The 23,595-nt window shown below is 36.7% G+C and overlaps 2 protein-coding genes across 7 annotated transcripts in view; both read right to left on the bottom strand.

Moving 5' to 3' along the window:
• fam49a (family with sequence similarity 49 member A) overlaps nucleotides 1-17,955 on the bottom strand; it is a 37,909-nt gene extending 19,954 nt beyond the window's left edge. For 2 of the 6 annotated variants that reach the window (XM_081378287.1, XM_081378284.1), the window contains exon 1: nucleotides 17,731-17,853. The gene's annotated coding sequence lies outside the window, so the exon portion shown is untranslated. Of the gene's footprint in view, nucleotides 1-17,730 lie in introns of all 6 variants that reach the window. The other 4 variants (XM_081378285.1, XM_081378282.1, XM_081378281.1 and 1 more) reach the window with 4 other exon arrangements.
• Nucleotides 17,956-19,078: 1,123 nt separating this feature from the next.
• Nucleotides 19,079-22,751, bottom strand: fbxo16 (F-box protein 16; the record flags this gene model as incomplete). The annotated part of the gene is made up of 9 exons (XM_081378959.1): nucleotides 22,590-22,751; nucleotides 22,333-22,461; nucleotides 22,129-22,164; nucleotides 21,816-22,022; nucleotides 20,950-21,114; nucleotides 20,622-20,863; nucleotides 19,818-19,920; nucleotides 19,292-19,520; nucleotides 19,079-19,089 (listed from the first exon to the last, which is right to left on the bottom strand). Exons 2-9 carry the CDS (start codon nucleotides 22,411-22,413, stop codon nucleotides 19,079-19,081), a joined length of 1,074 nt encoding a protein of 357 aa, XP_081235085.1. The 5' UTR covers nucleotides 22,414-22,461; nucleotides 22,590-22,751.
• Between the last annotated feature and the right edge of the window lie 844 nt (nucleotides 22,752-23,595).

Raw genomic sequence — 23,595 nt, forward strand, 5'->3', positions numbered from 1 at the left:
TTGAGGCGTCGATGAGACTAGCGATTGATGCCTGTGCAGTGTGTGCATCTCTAACGTTGCAGGCTTGCAGCTCTGATTTGGACTGACTTACTGTAAGTAAATAACGTCTTCAGTCGTTGTCCCTCCTTGCTATTCTACATAACGGCAATATTTTGAAAAGACTCGCTTGTTCCGTTATATTATCCGGGTTAAGTTTGCACCAGGCTAGACTAGCTCTAACGTAGCTAATGTTACTCACCTGGCCAACCCTCCACTAATTCTCCTCACACCAAGCATTAATAACTCTTTGAGTGCCATGGCTGCCCTCTCTCACGCCTGACCAGTTAAAAATTGTAGGGCTGTGGTCAATAAAGAATTTGATGGTTTCCCACATCCTCAGTCGTTCTCCAAATAGCCAGAATACAGTAAGAATCTAGCAGAGTATGGGTTGCGAGTTCCTCTTGTGACGTCATCACCCAGTAACTGAAAAAACACGCTACCTTTGAAGAAACCCCAATAAATGTTATTTTAACGCATTTTAAGACAGAAATAATTAAATATATACATATAGAGCACTTTAATTTACACATTAATTGGTTGTGGTGGTTAACCTGCAACTTACACTTTAACGTATACGCTGATTTCACGCAGCCGCCATTTTGAAATCGAAAGCGAGGCTCCGGTGGGAAAAACCCCGGAAGTAAAGATAAACAACAATGCCTTTGGACTACCAACCTGAAGCTGCTGCCGCGATTTACACTTTTGGATGTTAATATCCAATATAGGATATGTATATAGTTCATTCCTGCTTCTTTTTTTTTACTTTCTGAATTATAAAAAAAAAAAAAAATTATTTATAAATGAATTTCACTATATATAGTCTAAAGTATTAAAGAAATGTATGTACAGTTTTAGAATTGACAACAATACGCCATCTCATTCACGACTCTCCTGTGATTAAAGGCGGCACTTCCGGTTTTCTTCCCACCGGAGCCTCGCTTTCGATTTCAAAATAACGGCTGCGTGAAATCAGCGTATTGCGTGCTGTTCTCTGTGTGCACAGCTGCACACACCCGAGACGCGGACAGACAGAGAGGTGCGTTTTAAGGCGGGCGTACACGGTGCGACCCCCGCAGATGATTTTTTTCAAGTGGAAAACAGTTATCCTCGCATGGTCGCGGCTCGCAGCATGTGAGGAATTACGAGCCGAGTCAACCACGTTACGAGCACCTCCCGACCTCCCAATCATTTTTAAAAACGTTTAAAAAATTCGTGGAGTCGGCCCGAATTTCACCAGCGTATCTGTCCCCTATTGCCAAATCATACACAACCACGTCACAGGCTAGATCGATGGGGCTATACCTCAGTGGCAGCAACCATACAGTGTGCGCATACAGTCACACACATGCAAACACTTCTCTCTCTCTCTCTCTCTCTCTCTCTCAAGTTTTTGTGTTGAAACTAAAGGAAAGGCCTTTCTGAAGCTAGTTGCCAGCAACTTTGAAAGCTCCGGTCTCTGTATTTAGCGCGAAAGCTCACGTGATTGCTGCCGACTCGGGATAAAATTCGTGCAGGACAGTCGTGCCGTGTACCAGCTGCTTTGACGCGATTATTAGTTTAACTGACTCGTAACGTGTGCAATATCTCACGACCTCCCGAGTGTCCGAACTCGCACAGTGTACGCCCGCCTTTAGATAGTGAAAACTCCGGATTGATTCCTCTTTCGTGTCCCCAATGCACTTGGATGGACACATACTGTACACACATATTATGTCAGTCAAAATACCCGTCTCGACAAACATTCTCGTAAACACATTGGGTTATGTCTTAAGTGAATGAGCTGAGAAAGAAATCGGATGTGTATCATTATACTGGATCTGTGACCGCAGCCTATAATACCTGAAGTTGTCTGCCATGTTAATCAAACTACTAAACACAGCTTTAACAAAGATTAATCTATATTAAATTTATACAGCGAACATAGTGTTATTTTACATGTAATTATTACATTTCTGTACCCGAAATGAATACTACATATATCGATGTATACAATATTTATATAATGTATACATATATTGTATAATGTATACAATAAACATATCCAATATGTGGATATATGTATATGTATATGAATACTACAAATATCGATTAATTATCACGGACGTATCGCCTGCGATAATTAACGCGATATGGCTCAGCTTGTCAGTGAACTACGGCTCTGTGTAGTAAATGCCGCTCCATCTGAAAGTAGGTGATAGCGATTTACTATTAATCAAGGAACTGACGAGATGCGCATAACAATGTCATCCGTAGGGATGGGTACCGAAACCCGGTATTAAACGGGCCCCGGTGCTGAATTTTGAAATACCGCTGGATCGATAAGCTCGAACGTTATCGGTTCTGCTGTCGGTACTGGAGAAATTAAGAAAGTGCTATTGCTATTAAGAAATTATTATCTTGCTAATTTAATCTCGACAGCCACTTCTATATAATAATAATATTTAACCATTTGACTGTGATGCATTTTTGCTAGAGAGAGAGAGAGAGAGAGAGAGAGAGAGAGAGAGATCTTTAACGCGGAGCGACGGCGCGCACATCACAACAGCCCTGCTTAATGAGTGACGATGAGGACAGAACTAAACATTCAAACGGTTAGGCTACACTTTAGATCTTTGATATTAAACTAATTTTATTTTAGATTTAGATTGTGGCTTCCAATGATTATCAAAAAGATATTTGAGGTATAACCATTAAAAACTAAAGCCGCATTCATTCTGTTTAGCGCAACTTCCCCTCACAGCGGTGCGCTGTCATTTCTCCCTAAAACCCAAACGTAACGTCAGAATCTGCACGATCGGTGATTGTTGTAAAATGTGGTCTATACTGTTGCTAAACTGCGGGACGCGTTTGATAATAAAAGGCTATTAAAAGTACCAAAATTGAGCAATAGACGCTGTTCCAAATGCGGCGCGCGCTCCGAAACACACTGCAACGAGACAATTGTTTAAGCAACGTATATTTTGGGCTTTGTGCGGATCTAAACGATCAAATATACACAAAAATATGTCAAAATGGCCGTCTTGGAGATTCACTTAAACAGTTTATTCACTTAAACACAGTTTATGTCTTAAATGGGCGTAAATAGTTGGGAGAAAATATGATGCGTAATAATGATTAGATCTGCATTTGGTCTTAAAGAGGCAGCAGTCTAATAAACCTGCTGACGATTGCTCCATTAATGTGAATCAAACAACAAAAGGCAAAGAGAAAATCAGTCGCAGCTCTTGAATAAATAATTTTGGCTTTCATAAGCTTTAATCTATTTATGATAAACTATGCAGTGTTATTTTAAATCTGACTTTATTAGATGTCTTTTTAGCCTATATTACTCTTGAACAGTAATATCAGACATTACTGAAATTAAAGCACTGGGTATATAATTTGTATATTTGTTTTATTGTATACTTTTTTGTTTGACCATGTGTTTGAACTTTGTTTTTGGTGTCCTATGTCTTAATATATAAAACACAAAAGCCTGCACCCTTCTGCATAACATAGATGTTTTATTTGTTTTGTTAAAGCATTGCTTTTTCTTTTGCTATAGATATTTATTTTACATTTCAAAATATAAAGCAATATTAATTATGTTCTAAATATTTTTTTCCCTTTTTTTAATATAACAAAAAGAACCGATAAGAATACCGTTAAAGTACCGGATCGATAAGGAGTATCGGTAAGAGTAGTAATACCGTTAAAACCTTAACGATACCCATCCCTAGTCATCCGATATATCGCCCAGCCCTAGTACACACACAAACCATCACCATGCAAAGGGCTTGTGCAACATAACAAATGCTGTGGGAAAAATGCGGACGAAATCATGGAATCTAGTCATAAAAATGGAATTAATGGACAAGTATCTGTGAATATTAAAGCACAAAAACACAGCTATTTAAATATGAAGTCTGCACGTACTGCATTTCTCTGTGTAAATGAGTGCCGCAGTTTCATCTATACTACACATTCTTCAAGCACACGTGACACTCGTCTCACTATATGAGGTCACTTCACCTGAACTTCCACTCCAGACTCGGTCTCAGAATTCCCTCCACAAACATTTCAACATTTTATTTCATATAAAAATATCATCATATATAGGCTACACAAACTCAGAGGTCTTTACAACAACCCATCAAAATAAAAGTTTGGTTTAGCTTGAAGAAACTGTGACTAATGTACAGTAGAATATATTTCTCAAAGTAATAATTAGGGGTGGGGGAAAAATCGATTCACATTGATTTTTATGGGCTACTGAAAAACTTTTTCTATTGTATTTGTCCTATTGTTTGTAATTTTGCTGCTTTGTTCCCATTTTTAATATAAAAATAAAATAAAATTGCCTGCCTTGCTTTATTACAGAAGACTGCCAGTCACGTGTGTAATGATTGCAGTCGGCTTAATAATAATATTGGGTTGACTGAAAAACTAAATCAGTTCCATGGTTCAAATTTAATTCAGTGGAATTTTTTTCTTCAAGAGCCACCTATTCAACTGTCTACCCAACACTATCTCACGACCAATTCGTACGAATGATAAAAAGTTGGCTAATTCGTATGAATTCGTACGACCTCACTCGTACGAATTCGTACGATTTGTCTAAACCCACGTGATGGGTAGGTTTAGGGACGGGGTCAGGGGTACAGTAGGTCATTCGTATGAATTCATACGAATTCGGCAATTCGTAAAATATGTATATATAGCAAAAATCATACCAATTCGTACGAGTGAGGTCGTATGAATTCGTACGAATTAGCCACTTTGCTAAATTGTTACGAATTCGTCGTGAGATAGGGTTGGTCACAGTTAAACAGGAAAAGTAGCCTAACATAAAACAGTAAAACTAGAGTCAAATCTATGTATAGCCTAGCCTATATCGAATCGAAATTTGATTCAAAATCAATAAACTTTTAATCGAATCGAGAGGTACCAAAAGATTCCCACCCCTAGTAATAATAATAATAATAAAGTTATTAAAACTTTATTTTTTAGGACTATGACATTTTTCATCCATGTTTTAATTTTAACAGTAAACTACTTTGACAAACAAGTCGTGAAGCACTGTCAAAAAATGAAAAATGATTTTCATTTGATTACATTTTAAAATATGCATTAAGCTGTTGTTTAATGTCTTCAGTTGACTCGATTTTAATAAAAAAATATTATATTGTTAAAGTTTTATGAATTCAATTGATCAGACATGATTTTTGATTATTTAAATTTAAAGAACCATTAAAACAGAATCCAGAAAAATGAAAAACAGAAAACTGTAGGAAAGAATAAAAATAGATTTCAAAGGCTACCATGTTAGTTCTTGTCATGAATACTGTGTCTTTAACTTTACCAGCCATGTCTACTTTAGACAATTACACTACACCCTCATACTGTTTGTCAGAACACCTACACTTCATAGATTCAAATAGCATATAACTTCAAACACGGTTACAGAATTGTATCAAATTCTCAAATAATATGTTTTTTTTTTTTTTAAAGAACCTGCTTTCAAAACTGTAATATTACTTGTGTTTGTAACTACAAATTGATCCTACAGCTTGCTAACTGCACAGGGTGGTCTAAAGCACAATAAAATATTTAGTGCCGACCTAGTGCAGAAAGGTCAGTGAACCGTGCACAAGGACATTTTGTTTGCTTTAAAAAAGCTCTCAGAACACCACAGAGCCTAAACCTGCTTCTTAAACGGACACATACCATATCAGATGTGAAATTCTGCATCAGAAGACTAAAAGCAAAGGTCTGTCATAATAACGATTTCTTCAACCAATAAACTCAAGAGCATAAAAGGCTGAAAGGCACAAGGGATGCTCCACCCTGTATAACATAACAGAGACACCAAAGGGCGAGACCTCATGGTTTCATCCATTTTTAAAGACCTCTCTGTTTTGACTGTGTGAAGTACAGCAAACCTAAAATTGGGTTAGGAGAACTGTGCCTCCCTCGGGCTGCAGCAAATGTGACTGAGGCTTGAAGGAGACTGGTTCATTTTTGCCCCTACATGGGCACTGGTGGGCGGGAAATGTGGCAGGAGGCAGGGCGACATAAACACTGCCACAATGGTTGCCTTGCTTCCTCTGCCGTAACACTGTGCTCAATGGGGTCATGAGGGGTGGGGCAACACTTCCAAAACAACGCATCCCATTCAAACACCACATGTGAACCTCTGGTCCTAAAAGTATGAGTGTTTATAGTGTCTAAAGAAATTTAGATCCTTCAGATAATGGCTTCTCTTAATTAAAGTATGCAAAACTTCATCTAGCCAATGTTGGCATTTTGGATTATTGGGCAGAGGAAAGAGTGTTGGAAAACAAAAAACAGCTTCAGTGCATAAACCGCTGGGGGTTTGGTATTCAGAGGCGGCCTCCGCAGCCCATCATAAAGCGTGTAGGACTTAGAGGCGTACAATTCTTCTTACAGTCCGCTTTTGGTCTGAATAGCACTTCTGTTTTGTGATCTTGGCATCTCAAAAGCTCTGAGATACAAAGAGCCATGTGGGGAAGAGCCTCATTAAAGCTTGTGTTGGTTATCTTATAACTACGGCTGCACAATTAATCAAAATAAAACTGTTATCGTGATATGGTTTAGTGCAATTATCAAATCACAAAGGCTGTGATTCAATTAATTAAACATAATATATATTAGGGCTGCACAATATATCGAAAAATTATCGTTATCACGATAATAGTATGCGATATCCCTATCGCAGAGAGGTGCGATAAATTGCATTTATTTTATGTGCCAAGCATTTGTGTGATGCATGCATGGGTTGTTTATCCAAATTTGACCAATCAAATGTGGCCTTACTATTTTCATACCTGCCTTCCCAGTAGGTGCTATTACGCTATTGGCTAGATCGGGCCCAAAGGGGAACCTAGTGGCTCAGAGCAGAAAGTGGAAAATAAAAACTAATGGCGGGAGTAGAGACAAGCGAGGAAAATGACAACAACGAAGAACCTGTGCCTAAAGAGAACTGTACGTCTGAAACATGGCAATATTTTGGCTTCAATAGAGAAGACGTGTCATTAATGCAGGTACTGTGAAAGGGGCCATTCACATATCGCGTCTAAAAACGCATGGAAAGCGCGGCCGCGCCACTATCTCCTTCTTTCCACAAGCGCTTGCGTCTGTCGTTGCTATGCAACCATGACCTGCGTGAGCTTGCGAGAATTCTGAAAAAGTTAAGATGTTCTCATCTCGTCGCGGCATAGGCGGGCCTGGAAAAATGTGCTTCCATTTTGAGCGCGCTTGCTGTGCGCCTGCATTTGAAATAACGAATTTGCACACGCAAAAAACGCGATATGTGAACATAAGTGATGGTGTCACTAAGTCGTGCCGAAATATTTTGGCCACGTCGAGAGGAAACTAATCTCCACAGTCATCTGGAACGCAGTCTCAGGGAGCTAAATGAAGACTTCAAAAAGTGTAAGCGCAAATCTACCAAAACTGCTAACGAAATGCCAAGTAACAATAACAGAGTCTCACAGACAACCATTAATCAAAGTGTTGCATGTGTAACGTTAACTCCTCATGAAAAAACTGAGATATTTTTCTGAAGATCAGAAGAATATCTATTAGCCTACCTGTTTATTTTAGTATGATCATTACATATATAAATGATTAAAAAGAAAACTTAATAAAAATAGCATTTCTCTAGGGAAATGTTATATCGCAAGAAATATCGTTATCGCAATACGCAACATCGCATATTTTCCCAGTATCGTGCAGCCCTAATATATATATATATATATACACACACATATACAGAGCGTGACTTATACACAAGTAGCTCATGATACTGTGTATATATATATATATACACATATACAGAGCGTGACTTATACACAATTATTACATGGCTTGGCTGAATTCCAATGTAGAATGCGGTCTGTTATTTCTTTATAACAGACCGCTGCGGAGTATAACAGACCGCTGCGGAGTATAACAGACCGTTGCCATGAAAAACAGCGCGTTGCTATGGACGCGGAACGGACTATTTTCTTTGGCGGAAGCAATACAATCGTTTTTAAATCAATAAACTCCTTTTTAAATCAATAATTCGCGTCAAATTATTTATTTATTTTGTAGGTAGCCATGTAATAAGCGGGATAATGTATAGAGAGGCGGTCGTTATAGCGAATAACAAGCCCTTCAGGCTGTCAAGACCCCTCCGCTTCGCGTCGGGGTCTCGTTCAGCCTGTCGGGCTTGTTATTCGCTATAACAACCGCCTCTCTATACATTATCCCTTACGTAGCTCATGATACTGTGTTTTCAGTGTCTCAGAGCGGCTTGGTTCGCATCAAATGCTCCTCCACACAAACTCATCTTTGCATCTGCTCTGAGTTTCGGTTGCTTATAATGTGAGTTTGGGAGCGGATGTACCAACCATTTTCCCAAACTTGTAAAGAGAAGTTAAGGGCTCCTTGCAGTTTTCCACCAAAATAAAAGCTTGATAGTTTAATATTTGAAAATGAACAGATTAAGTTGCTATATTAAATAATAGTATTATCATTTTACAGTTGCACAGTAAAATAAATTATTATTGTATATTATTGTTCTTGTTCTTATACACTTCTTTTTCAATAAAAATAGGTTAGATTTAGGGCTGGGCGATATGGCCAAAAAAAATTATCACGATCATTTTTTTAGACCAGTCAATATCGATAATTATCACAATAAATGTCAAATTTTTATTTCTTTCAAGTTTAAAGGCAGATTTTTGCTCCTAAGTGAAAGTTGTAGAAACCAGAGCATTAATTGTGGTTTTAAACTACTCTTTATTGTCAGAACATATGACAAACACTTGCCAAACAGGTGAACATTTCACAAATCTGAGGTAGAACATTCAACATTTGTCATTTTTCCTTAACAAAATAAATATCTTTATTGGAAAAGGAATTTCTTAGTTTCTGCATGTGCTAATTTTTATTTGGTAAAATGTAATATTCTGGCTTTTATTCAAATTAACCATTGGTCATCCAGTAGCATACATTTAGATCATGATAACCACAGATAAAACCAGGCATAGCCTATAGCACCTCACTATCATGGCAAAATGTAACTTTATGGTTTCTATGGTATTTGTGTGAAAAACAGTAGCATAAATACATTATTAAATACTGTAATTATATTCCATTAATTATCCTTTAATACATTGTCTACATTAATAATATAATACAATTCAATATGTAAATCCCACATTTCATGGTGCAGTTAATATTACTAGGCTAACGTTACAGTAAATCCATGGTAAATGATGGGAATTTGTTGACGGAAAAGCCTTCTGACTGTGTCGTTGCGCACAGTGTTTCTCCTGTTTGTCAGCGCTGTTTCATCTGCCTTTAAACTGGTTTAAATCACGGAGACATTGTGTTCATCGCTGAATTCAAACGCTTCTCACTGGATCTCGTGACCTTGACCGAGACCGATCAGAGTAAACGTATCTGCTGCTCTAGTGAGCTTGCGCTGCGCTGCCGTTTGGACTCTGAGCCGAGCGGATAAATGGTCCGTGTGGCGCGTGGTTCAAATGAGTTTCGTTCTGCTTTTGGCGCATAAACATTATCGAACTCTTGATATTGTTTTATTGAGAAAAATTATATCGTGATAATTATTATCATTATCGTTTTATCGCCCAGTTAGATTTTAGATATCCCCAAATCTTGTAGTCCTACTTAGAGAAAATTGGTGTTGTAACATACACTTACAAACCTTTGGGCTCATTATGGTCCCATATGTAATTAACATGACTCCATGTTATGTTGAAAAACTACTTGCTTAACAAAAGCACTAATTATTCACCCTAGTACATAGTAGTTGTTGCAAAAGGGTTTTTTAGCTTTGCATCTATTTTAGATTCCTGACTGACTCTATCAAAAAAATATCTGGGTCATGGAGACTTCATGAACCAATTCATTGTTTCTTGGTGTCATAGGAAAAAGAGCACTTGGTATTTGGCTAACCTTCCAGTCCAAATAAATAGATAGCAACAAATAAACAGTAAAGCAAGGACCAGATTACATAAATTTAAACAAGTGAATCCAAATTAAAGAGAGAGGAAGAGAGAGAAAGAGTATCTGAGCTATGATGGATTTCATTCACAGTGCTTTCACAGACTGTTACCATGGACAAAAACATCATAAATCTAACTTCCAGCAGCTGCTCGATTCGACGAAAAAGCAGCATCACTGAGAAGAGCCAGACAACTCTGGCGGCCAAGGTTACTGTCAAGTTTAAATGCCAGCTGAGGAGTCAGGTCTGGCAACACTCCAACTCACAGTGTACAGCTGAACACAGAGATATCACTTATAACCTACACGATCACCTGCAGATAGCAAAACCACACTTCTGTTTTCAACAGGAGGCCTACAAGCTTTCACAAACAGCCTGCTTAATATATTATGTAAAAATATTACCAGTGGTTTCTGCAATCATTGCACTTCACATAAGCTACTTCCCCTGTGATTACCCTCAGCGTAATCGCCTGTCTGACAAACAGGGCGGAAATAAGAAAGTGTAAGTGTAAAACAAGCAGGAAAGTGTTGAAAGTGAACAACAGAAAAGATCACACTGGTGTTGCACATAGGGGTGGGGGAAAAAATCGATTCTTAAGATGCATCGCGATGCGGACGTGGATGATTCTGAATCGATTCACAAATGTCAAAAAATTCGATTCTCTAAAATAAAAAAACTAATTTCTCTAATATCGTAATATTGACGGAGTGCAAAATGCTGAACTCTGAAGCGCGGACGTGCAGTGCCCAGACACGGACAGTGTGTGGCGTGCACATAACAGAGACGCATGATGGCCGAGCGTGAAATCCGAACGGCACCCTCTTCGTTAAAAGCTAACGTATGGAAAATTAGCAATTTCATTATGACCTATTTTGTATTTTTTGCATGATAGCTGCTTTCTGGATTGTTTAGGTTTTACATCAATATGCTGTTAACCGATCTGTTATACGTAGGTTTACTGTAAGCCCACCACAGTCACAGTGTGTATCAGTGCAATGCCAGTCACAAAAAGTTAGATGTTCATTTACTTTTTTTGTATAAGCTGTTTTTGATTGTGGTATACAGCAAAAATTTCTAGTCATAACTCTTTATTATTTAGTTGTGTATAAGAACGCCTTTGTATGTTGCTAATTATTCAGAATATGCATAAGTCCACAAGCATTAGGCCTATTTTTATATGAGAGCTACTGGTACATATTTCATATTTTTTAATGAAAGCTGTTTGTGATTTTGCTACGGCAAAAAGTTTATTTAATTTTTTTGTCTGAAGGATGATATTGCTCATTGCACATAACAGGAGGATGTTGGTTAGAAGTCTACTATTAAATGTTAGATTCAGAATGCTGAAGTGAATTCATTTACAACAAGTATGCTGCTAGTACAGGGACACATTTATTTTCCTGTTGGTTCTTTGCAATGTTGGGACATATGCTGGCAAATGTAACCTTAACATTGACTTGCCAAATCACTTCCATTTGTTTTATTAATAAAAATAATTTAGGAAGTATAGTAAATTCTTCATGGGTTATTATAAATACTTTGCTTTAAAAGTACCAAGTAGTCACACACACAAAAAAAGATGCACCGATAATCGAATCATGAGGTGCCTAGAGATTCCCACCCCTAGTTCCACAATACAGCACATCTGACGCAGTGCTAACAACCTGCAATGCGTTTGGTTGAGTGCAATTGACCTGTTTTTGCGATATTTCAGAATGTAATCAAGTGTTTCATTAAGGTTTGGAATGCACTGACACCAGATGTTAAAGTTAAGATCGTGGCAGATAATTTACCTACTTCATGTCAATAGTTCATCATGCATTCTTGAGTAGTAGACACGCAAATCAAATCAGGCTGGATTGTTCTGATATTAGTAAAATCTCCAAGCTGCAATTTGCTGATGAAGACTCTTATTAGAGCTCAGAGTTACTAAGCACATTATGAGCCTAAGAGTCCATCTGCGTCAAGCCGACAAAACCAGTAACTGAACTGCAGGTTTACTTCTACAAATGCAATAGGCCTTAGGGTTAGATAAGCAAGGTGGTCTCATTCATTTTTTTTTACAGATAAAATGGAAAGAAAATGATCTTTTTGATCATAAATTAGCATAATCTATTACAAAAGTACCGCACAGCAGTAAACCAACTTTTCAAACTAAAGAAATGCAACACATGTTATAGCCTATAGCATTATATACCCGTGGAGAAGTGGAAATTGCATTTCAACTGAATCTACATTAAATATAGAAAAATATGTATTTTTGATAGGGATGTATTATTGATATAAATATGGGCAATAACTATAATTATTTTTAGGTTATGGTTGATAACCAATAAAAATCTGATATTACAATTCTAAAATATTTTGTCTAAATAAATAAATAAAAATAAATTATTTTAAATGCTAAAGGTGATTTTAGATATAGCTAAAAATATTAGCTTAGATATTAGCCTTAAATTAAATTTTTAATGATTAGGCTACATTACATTTAGCAGTTTTATTAAATTATTAGTGTTTTTGAAGATTTAAGTAGCATTAGAAGATGAATTGTAACCTAAATGTAAAATTAAATTATATGAGCAAGAACAATTAAATATCTAATATCAACCAATACAATACTCCCCCCCCCCCATAACCAATTTAATAGTGCATTCCTAATTTTTCCATGTTGTAATGGAAACAATATACTGTCGTAAATGAATATTGTAATCAACTCTGAAAGCTTGACAAATCATGAGTAGACTAATCCAACCACACTTAGAAAACTCTGGACAGCTAAAACAACTGAGGGAGCATCCTGTTTTGCTGCTACACATGCACTGAATTGAACAGACAAACAACCTCTGTGGATTAACAAGTGATTTTACACTTGGCCTTGTTGCCAGCTGGATGAGGCAGCGGAGGCCTTTTGGACGACACACAATGTATTTACACACTGCCAAAACACTACACATTCACTACTACCACTTGCTTTCTCTTTGGCGATCTTTTGCAAGCTCTGCCACCATGCTTGGCATGGCATGAGATGCCTAACAAAGACTGAAAAAGAAAAATTAACCAATTAATCAATTAGCTCCTCAGTAAGGAAGGCCTTGAAAATGAATGCAGCACATGTGCAGTTGTAATGCAAACTAATTTAGGCCCAAAATATTCCCACTGTTCAAATGAAGACTGACATATCAGAGTACAAAAAAGGCTTGAGCAAGCAATCTATAATCAGAAGAGAACAGAAAGGTATTTCAGGCAGTTTCGCAAAAGTAATATTACGGAGTACTCTTCCATAAAAACTACCACTAAAAATCGAATTAAAACGATCAATTAATCGACTACCAAATTATCATGTTACTTAACAACAACTTGCTTAAACAAGACAAAATATGTGTTGTTTTAAAGCTTAGAAGCTTGGCTTTACAGTGAATATAGGGAATATGACCATCACTTAGCAAGTGCTTTTAAATTTGCTGCCATAGAAGTGCTCTATTTCCATAGCATAAAAAGAACTGCTTTAAATTAAAATGTGATCTGTAAAATCTAAGGGTGCTCCAATCATTATTGGCCGAAATTAGCTTTATATAGTTTGATCGGTGGTTGATAAAGGCCGATCAGATGATGCAAAACTCACAAGATTGCTTCACTACATTAACTGGTCTGGCAGTTCTACCAGGTGTCTGAAAACGTCTTTGAGTAGATTTAGTAGGATTAGGCTATTCTATATCTAATTTAGCCTATGCAGTGTTGTTTTACATTTGATCACTTTCTGTTGATAAAGACTGTTACTTTATTTGTATTATTTATGTCACAAAACTGCTATATTTGTTAAGCTCTAAGCTGTGCCTAATCACCTCTAAGAAAGGGAATGGAATATGTTGCACAAATAAACATTCTCAAATAAAGAGTTGTCAATTCATAATATCTCTTCATTTTTTATATTTAAAATACATTGTTGTTAAAAAAATAGTATTATTTATTTTTCTATCGGTCAATACTGCTTCTGGAAGCTGCACTGGAAGAAACATCACTTATCATCAGCCGGGATTTTATTACTAGTTTATTCTATATAATTTTATTGTGCCTTTACTCAAGTAAGTAGTTCTTATGTTCAGTAAAATCACTTGTTTGGAGGGACTTGTTTTTTGGACCCTTATTATGTTTAGAAATAAACGGCTAGCCAACCTAATCCATTGCAAGGCTTGGACATACATTTACCCCAAGTTTCACAGACAAGGCTTAAGCTAGTCCCAGACTAAAATGCATGTTTTAACTGTTTTAACTGAAAGCACCTTGCACTGACATATCTTAAAATATGCCAGTGCCATTGTTTTGTCTCAAGATGCACACCGGTAATGATTTTTTCTAAGGCAAGTATAAATGCTCCTTAAATGCCCTAATTGAACTAAAGCCTAATCCTCTTAGCCCTGTCTGTGGAACCAGGCCTTAGGCCGTGTGTCCACCAAAGCGTTTTTACTCGCGGCTGGCGTGTTTTTTCAATTGTTTTCAATGGGAGCGCCGCGTTTTTAAAACGCCATGAGCGTAACGAGGCGCTGAGCGTCTTTTTCACGCTGAAGCGCTGAAATAACGCTTTAGCACGCTATCAGCTGGCTAATAACGCTTTGGTGGACACACGGCCTTAGGCCTTAGGCCGTGTGTCCACCAAAGCGTTTTTTGCCAGCTGAAAACGCTAGGCGCTCTGCTAAAAACGCTCAGCTGTGGGCGCTTGAGAGCGTTTTGGCAGCGCAGCGTTTTTTCAGTTGAGACGGTTGAGACCGAGACACTTTACTTGTTATGATACGGAATATCCGCGAAAGTCTTACTAGTATATCATTTCACACATATTTTGTTTCTGTGTTGATTCTATATTAAAATGTCAATACAATGTAGTGTATTTTATCTGGCTCTTGATTTTGTTCCGTTATTATGCTTGTTGTTGTCATCTGTTGACGTTGTACTAGCAGAATCATGTGGCGGACGCGGTTGGTCGGTATGGTATTAGTCCCGCCCCTCCTCCACTGTGATTGGACGGTTGGGTAAAAAGTGACAGTGATGAGCGCTGCGTTTTACCAAAAGTTGAACATTCTTCAACTCTCGGCGACCAGTAAAAAACGCCGAACGCTCAGCGCTTCAGCGTGAAAAAGACGCTCAGCGCCTCGTTACGCTCATGGCGTTTTAAAAACGCGGCGCTCCCATTGAAAACAATTGAAAAAACACGCCAGCCGCGAGTAAAAACGCTTTGGTGGACACACGGCCTTAGAATATGTAACTATGGCGCGCTCGCACGTGTTTTGCGCATGAAGCCGCGGTCACACAAGACTTTGGGCACGCAAAATTTCTAAAGACACAGTAATGATCGTGATATGCCATCTTTTTTTTATCAACATGAATTCAAAATATAACAAATAGTGATACATTCAAAATGTAAAAATAATCTACTCAACTTTACGACAAGAATATGAGTTATTTTAATTCAGCCAAGGGGTCACACCATGACATATCGATCTTTTATGTTTTATTCTTCACGTGATGCAAAATCACAGGTAAGAGTTCAGCAAACCTGATCTTTGGAACACAGCGAAATGCGAAACTTTTATCGATTAGCAACATTATTATTGACAATTAATCGACAGTCGATTAATCATTAGCATTCCTACTTCAGGTGCTTCTGTGCTTTTCTAACCACAATGGAAACTTTGTCAGGATGGGAGACTGGTCAAACTATCCTGAAATAAGATCCCTGTCATTTCAAAGACATCATGCAAAGGCATAGCCAGAGGCTCAGCGCGCAAAGCACTGCAGCTGTCGCAATCCGTCTGGCAGCAGGCAGCGTTTCACAATTGATCTGGGAAAACAATAATAAATCTAGAAACCCTCTAGCTGCACAAAGAACAAAAATTAAAGCATTGGCTAAAGAAACTTGAAGTACCCAAACAATTTGGCAACTTGTCAGATTCACTTCAAACTCTGGGGGTGTCCTAAATGGCACTCCATCCTTCCCTGTAAAGGATCCAATGGGTGGGATTTTAGTTTCCCAGCTCTCCTGAGTGTCAGTAAAGAAACAGCTGCCATCACTTGGTGTTGACAATAAAAACCTGGAGCTTCTCTTCCTCTGCTCAGCACTTTGAAAGAAGCTTTATCTTGAGAAATGCAACTTTATAGAACCAAGGCTACATTTTAGGGAAAATCACATTTAGTGCATGACTGGAATGTCAGTATTTTGGAAATTTTGGAAAATAGTCACAATAGAAAATGAAAACTATGCAAAAATGTTTACAAAGCAGTCATCTCAAGTAAAATGATCTTCCATTAGCACTCTTCGTTCACATTGAAATTACTGGTCAATGTCATTTCAGTAAACTGTACTGGGGTTAAACCTTCAAAATACACTGCCCGGCCAAAAAGAAAGACTCTGTTTGGATTTAAACAGGCAAATGCTAAAGAGTCTATGACTGGATCATTATTGCAGTGATCATTATGTTTCTAGTATGTTATATGTTAAGCAACAATTCTTCTAACCCTAATTTTAATTGATGGAGTGTGAAGACACATCATGGCCATACTTCAAGATGACAATGTCAAGATGCATCAGGCTCAAATTGTGAAAGAAAGGTTAGGAGGGAGCATGAAGAATCATTTTCACACATGAATTGGACTGGAGTCCAGACCTTATTCATTGAAAGTCTTTAGGATGTGCTGGAGTAGACTTTACAAAGTGCTTGACTCTTGCATTGTCAGTACAAGATCTTGATCAAAATATGATGCATCTCGTAATGGAAATAAATGTTATGTTATTTCCATCAAGCAGAACATAAATTTTTGGTCAAGATCTTGATCACACTCCATCAAATAGGGTTAGAAGAACTGTTGCCAAACATATAACATGCTAGAAACATAATAATCACTCCAATAATGATCCAATCATAGACTCTTTAAGTATTTGCCCATTTAAATCAAAACAGCGACTTTTTGTGTGTCAGCAGTCTTCATCCTTGACAAAATAGACATGAATTAGTCATTTCTTTGAGATATAGGCTAATTCTTTTCAAATCCTAATTTCCATTTAAAATCCTATACATACAAACGTGCTTCTGAATAACCAGCAAACAGATAAACCGTTGGCACTTGGCAGTTAAACAACAACGTTGGTCGCACGAGACTGCCAAATGACATCTCAATTTAACCGTCAGCGGGTGGGCTTCACTGTAAAATACCAGTACGCTCGTAAACCAAACAAATGAAAAAAGAAGAAAAAAAAACGTACACATATATAGTATAGATACATAATGAATGTATAACATTGTAATGTCCTTCAAAACTGGTCAAATAACGTTAACTTACTCATAAAAACCGTTGAACCCAAATGAATCACTGAGTTCTAATGCCTTTCTCTTTTTGTAAATCATAAATATTATTGTTTCCGAAAATCTAAACAACACAACTAATAAAGTAAGACAAAACGTCATCTGGAATCAGGCCAAGATCTAACTTAAAGACTTATATTTTTCTACCGTGAACTTAAGTCACTTCCTGCGGCTTTGAGAATATTGAGACGTTTGACAGAGCGCAAGAGCTAACGTTAACGTTAACGCACTCTTGACTGAATTCAAGCGTGTGCAGGAATAAAGGCTTTCCCCCCATTATTTTATAAAGGTAGACACCTCTATAAATTCATATTATACTTACCCACAATTCCGCAAATATAGTTTTCCCAGGGATTTCGCCTCTGTCAACTCTATCGACTCAACCCTCGGACAGCTCCACCTTACACTTTCCAACTTCAGTTGCAGTCAACTGAGTGTACTAGACATCTCAGCAACACAGCCAGCAGCGTGAACACAGCGACAGGCGCTCCGATTCAAAATGGCCGCCTGAGAGTTAAGTTTTCATAATAAAAGTCCTGCTCCAATAGCGTTTATCAGACACTGGTCATTCATAGGCTTCTGGACCTGGATAACCTTCAGATTTTCTCTTGCCATCTTTTTTTTTTAGGCTGATTTGATTGAGAAGTTTGGATGCTGAAACACATGACTCTATATCACGGTATTTTTTATACATATTTCAACTGATTATTCCAGCATAATAGATAACTAATAGATAACAAGATAACTAAAAATAGATAAATTATTTCATTTTCTTGTTTAGATTTAGGCTTTATCTGATTAAAAGAGTATGTTGAAAATAAATTTTGTGTACCCAGGACCATTTAGGCCAGTGAAAAAATATGAGTACAGATTGATCAGTTTCATATATTTTAATATGACATAAATGTAATATGATTATTTAATATATTTGTTTTTTGTTTTCCATGGTAAAGACACTAGTAATCAGTTTAAAAACTCATAAACAGGTTATATTTGAGAGAAGGCAATATGATGAACAATAAATCAAAAGACATTTCAACCATTAGCTCACTAAGTTACCGTGAATAAAGATTAAAGGGAATCTGCGTCAGCTCCCAAAAATGAAAATTCTGTCATCATTTACTAACCCTCAAGTTGTTCCAAACCTGCATGTGTGAATTTCTTCAGCTAGAAGAAACAATTGATAGTAGCTGTGAAGTCAATGGCTACCGTCAACTGTTTGGTTACCCACATTCTTCAAAATATCTTCTCTTGTGTTCAGCAGAAGAAAGAAATTCACACAAGTTTGGAGCAACTTGATGGGGAGTAAATTATGACGGAATTTTCATTTTTGGGTGAACTATCCCTTTAATCTGAAGGACGTTCTGAGCAAACAGGGACATCTAGTGGACAATAACAAATGTAAGGGACTCAGGGAAGACACAAAAAAGAATCATATAAAACCAGAATAATATGGATGCATTGTGCTTTGTCTGTCAACAAAAAATTATGACATTATTATTAAGACATAATTATTATAAATTAAAGACATAATAATAAATTAACTTTGTATTCATAACTTCAAGGCGTTCATGTTGCTATCACAAAATGATCCAGTAGATGGACTCTAGCTGTTTTATACAGTCTATTCTCCAGCTTCATTTGATTCTTCATAAATTGGACTCCTTCATGGCTGTCCTTCAAAAAGAGACATAGCTGGAACAGAATAATGCTTATTATACCAAATTCTCTCATTTCTTTATAGTGTTATTTATAATTAATTATAAGGATTTCAATATTTTTTGGTGCAATTTCACAGAGAATATTTAAAATCTGGTTAACTTAAACATAAAAGCACAGTATATTATTTAATACTGGTATTGAAAGTACATTGGCTTACTTGGTGTGCTTCTATGGGATCTCTGTGATGCACGGAACCCCTCCTTACTCAGTCTGGGCACTGGAGGCCTTACAGGACCAGGACGTATCCCTGCATTCCATTGGGAGGTCTGGGAAAGTCTCTTTATGGAGTCCTTGTTAGCCGGAAGTGCTTGTAAATTGTGTGCTGCCCATTGCGGCCTGTTATGGGTTTGCTTTCCTGGTGCACTGAGATCCAAGGATAAAAACATCTGGGAAAATATACAAATACTGTAAAAACCTTGTTTTCTCTTATATTTCTAATAAAACACATAGAAATTATAGCATATAATATAATGCATACAACATAATGTCTGTTTTCTTCCCCTAGCAACACAGTGCCTTCTTCTGCCTCTGTGCAGCACATTTCCATGATATTCCACATATAGTCTGTTCAATATGCATGATGCCTCTTGGTTATGTAGTCTCTGGAGAATTATTTTCATGCTGCTGCTGATGATTTCTGCACGCATCAACAGCACAGTCACATGACACTTATATTGGCTTACCAAAGATTTGGCCTTGCGCAGCTTGTATGTTGAGAAAGACGGTGCTTTCGTTGTTTTTTCTTGTCTTGTTGTATTGGAAGTAGCACTTTTCCCCTTTTCCCCTCTGTAGCAATAAAGATGGCTTAGCATTTTCTGCTGTAATTGTAATATTTTTCAACATGCAGACAGCATATTTACAGATCACTAAAGTAGTGCAGCATACCTGTTAGTGGGTCACATGTAGTTTTGTGATATTATATTACCTAAGAACTCAACTCAAATATGGAACATACTGTATAAATATGTATATTTATTTGTTTTGGAAATACAACTTTTATGCTCAGTAATGCTGCATTTATTTAAACAAAAATATAGTACAAGATATTATTAAAATTTTAAAGAACTCTTTTATATTTTAATATATTTTAAAATGTAATTTATTCCTGTGATGATGATGATAAAGCTGAGTTTTCAGCATAATTACTCCAGTATTCATTATCACATGATCCTTTAGAAATCATTCTTGTATGCTGATTTGATGCTCAAGAAACATTCCTTTTTATTATTAATATTCAAAACAGTTGTTTCCACAAAAATATTAAGCAGCACAACTTTAAACACTAATAATAAGAAGAAATGTTTCTGGAGCATCACATTTTTTCAAGTTTCTGTAGCAATTTAAAAGTCTTCAGTGTCACTTATGATCAATTTAATGCATTCTTGCTAAATAAAAGTATGCATGTCTTAAAAAAAATCGTACTGATCCCAAACTTTTGAACGGTTGTGTATCTATGTGTGTGTGCAAAACAAAATAGGTTCACTCACGTTATTCTTGCATGTTCAACTGGGTCAAGGTTATCCAAGTAGTTAAAGCGTATTATGTCGGTGGGATGCCTGTCTGAGTCTCTCCATGGAGGAAGGCCTTTGGCTGATTTCATCAAGTCATTCCCATGCAGACCTGAGAGGACAGACTTGAACTCCCTGTGGCCGGTCACAGGATGTGACCCCATGATCTCACTGCCAATTACTTTCACCTCAGGAATAATAAATTCTTCCTTCACAGGCATCTGGAATATGTGAGAGAACACAACAATTACATTTATTCCAGCATTTCTCAATGGATATTTCTCTCTTTCTCCACATTATCTCTTACCTTAGGCCTGCTAATATGAAGCTCTTGCACTGTCTCTATGTAATGCCTCTTCCATACACCTTGTTCAAATGGTGTTGGAGAAAAAGTTATGCACCAGCCTAGTTTCAGACATTTAGGCATCCACAGTTGGTCAAGCTCCACCAGGTTTTTCCAATGCCAGCTCACCTGCGAATAAAAATATTACAGTAATTAGATAATACACAGATGTCAAGCATAAAATACAGTTCAAAAGTTTAGGCACAGTAAGATTTTGTTTAAAAGAAAATAATAAATTCATCAAGCACGGATGCATTAAATTGATCAAAAGTGAGAGCAAAGATATGTATAATGTTACAAAAAAAACAATATTGAAAATAGACGACAGATATTTTAATTTGTAATTATATTCCATTACAATACTTTTACAGTTTTAATGTATTTTTGGTTAAATAAATGCATCCTTGGAGAGCATTAGAGACTTCGAGAAAAAATTAGAGAAAAAATCTGTAACACTTTAGATTAGGGTCCAATTCTCACTATTAACTAGTTGCTTATTAAAATGCATATTACAAGATATTGGCTGTTTCTTAGTACTTATTAAGCACATATTAATGCTTTATTCTGCATGACCATATTCTACAGTACATCCCCTTAATCCTACCCAATACCTAAACAACCTAAACAACTACCTTACTAACTATTATATGCAGTAATTAGGAGTTTATTAAAGGCAAAAGTCATAGTTAATAGTGAGGATTGGACCCTAAACTAAAGTGTGACCAAAAATCTGTGGTGTATAGACACTGTAAGTGTAGAATACATGTATAAAAGTTTTTTTTTTCTTCTTCATTGCATTAAAACATTCATACAATGGACACAATACATACCTGAGCACATCTACAGAGGCTTCGGGGGTCTAGGAATGAAAATATATACAGGGATATGACCCTGGGAAGGACTCTAGTGAAGTCAAGGGCTTCCTCTGGTACCCAGCTGCACAACGTCTGTCTGAGATGTTTCAGCTGGTTAACAGAACATCTGGAGAAAAAATCTTGTAGCACCTGTTTCCGCTGGCTATCTGTCCACTTCTCAAACTGGGGCAAAGGGAAGAGGGATTGAGCATAGCTATATCAACTGAGCAAATATCAAAAACAAGAAAGTGTAAATATTGCAGTTTTTTACAGTAAGTGCATGCCTTACCCACTTTCCAAGCAGATTTCTTCTCTCTTCAAAAACCTGCAATTTTTTTTTTTACAGATTTTACCTTTGATATGAAATTGTGCAATAATATTATCACTTATATCAATGTTACCACAGCTAAACAAATAAAACCTGAAGTCAACATATTGAAACATAATGGCAAGCAGAAGATCATATACTATAATATTTGACTGTTGCAGGTACATTAGCATTGGAGAGAGGATGATTTAGAGGTGTCCAGGTGCTCAGTTCGGTCTGCATTTTTGAGCTGGGGGCTTGTGGCATCTTTCATTGAAGTTCAGACGTTTGAGATTCAGCTCCATTCAGTCATACCTGCGGAAACCTCAGTTGCTTTATCAGAATAACATTCCGATGTTAAGGCAAACAAATGTGCTGTGATTTTCACACCAGCAACAATAAAATAACCTACTACAGTACAGTAGCAAAGAAACCAAACCTACCATTTGAAGCAATGTCAACCAAAATACTCATGATAGCTATTATAACGAAACCATTAAAGGTTAACTGATTCGATATTGATGGTTTTGCGCTTCCTGCTAGGTAAGTTTACCAGTCTCCATAGCGATCTCACTCCCTCTCACTCTGTCCCGCCTCTTCCAAACACTGGAGATGTCCGATTCGCAAACGAATCGTTGTCGCCGGATCTTTTAAATGAATCGGTTCACAAAACCGATATAATTAAGTAGCCTAAAGGATTTGACTGAAAATAAATAAAAAAAGATATAAATTAAAACTGTACTTTCTATAATAGATAATTATCATGAAACCACCTTACATTTACTTTGGCGTTGTACTTTTTCTGTTAGACATTTAGACTAAATGTTATATTCATAAATGTAAGTTTTATCATTATCAAAAACCCGATTTTATGATTTTGTTCACTGAAGTAGGCTGTATGTAAACAGTTCTAGAGACTGAATAAGAAAACTGTCAAAAATCGGTGAGATTAACCAAAAAATATTTGTTATCTTTATACCCGAAAGCACCTTCATGCTGATCTTTATGCTATTATCTCCCATGGCACCTTTTTCTTTTTCTTTGCTTTTTTATATAGTTGCTTCTTTCTTTACTTTTTTTTTTTTTTGTATGCATAATGTGTAATTCTTGCTTTTGTACAAAATGTATGTTGCTTGGATAAAAAAAAGAGGGAAAAAAAGGATTTGGCTGATGGGAAGAAAATGAATTATTAGCCGAACAGCAAAAAATGTTACAAATAAAATGTGAATATTTTATATATAGTTTACAACTTGATTGTATGAAAGCTTTCTCAAAACGATGTGTGTTTATGAGTTGATTTTAATAAACAGCACTTACTGAAATATACAAACGCTGAATTAATTGTAGTATTGTTTAATGTAAATGCAAATAAAATGTAGATTGGAAATTAATTTATGTTTTATTAGCAGAATCGTGACTGCAACAAACTATTTGAAAGGCATGAACGTA

Source organism: Scardinius erythrophthalmus (genome assembly GCF_964197995.2).
Source record: "Scardinius erythrophthalmus genome assembly, chromosome: 11".
NCBI classification, from domain to species: Eukaryota; Metazoa; Chordata; class Actinopteri; order Cypriniformes; family Leuciscidae; genus Scardinius; species Scardinius erythrophthalmus.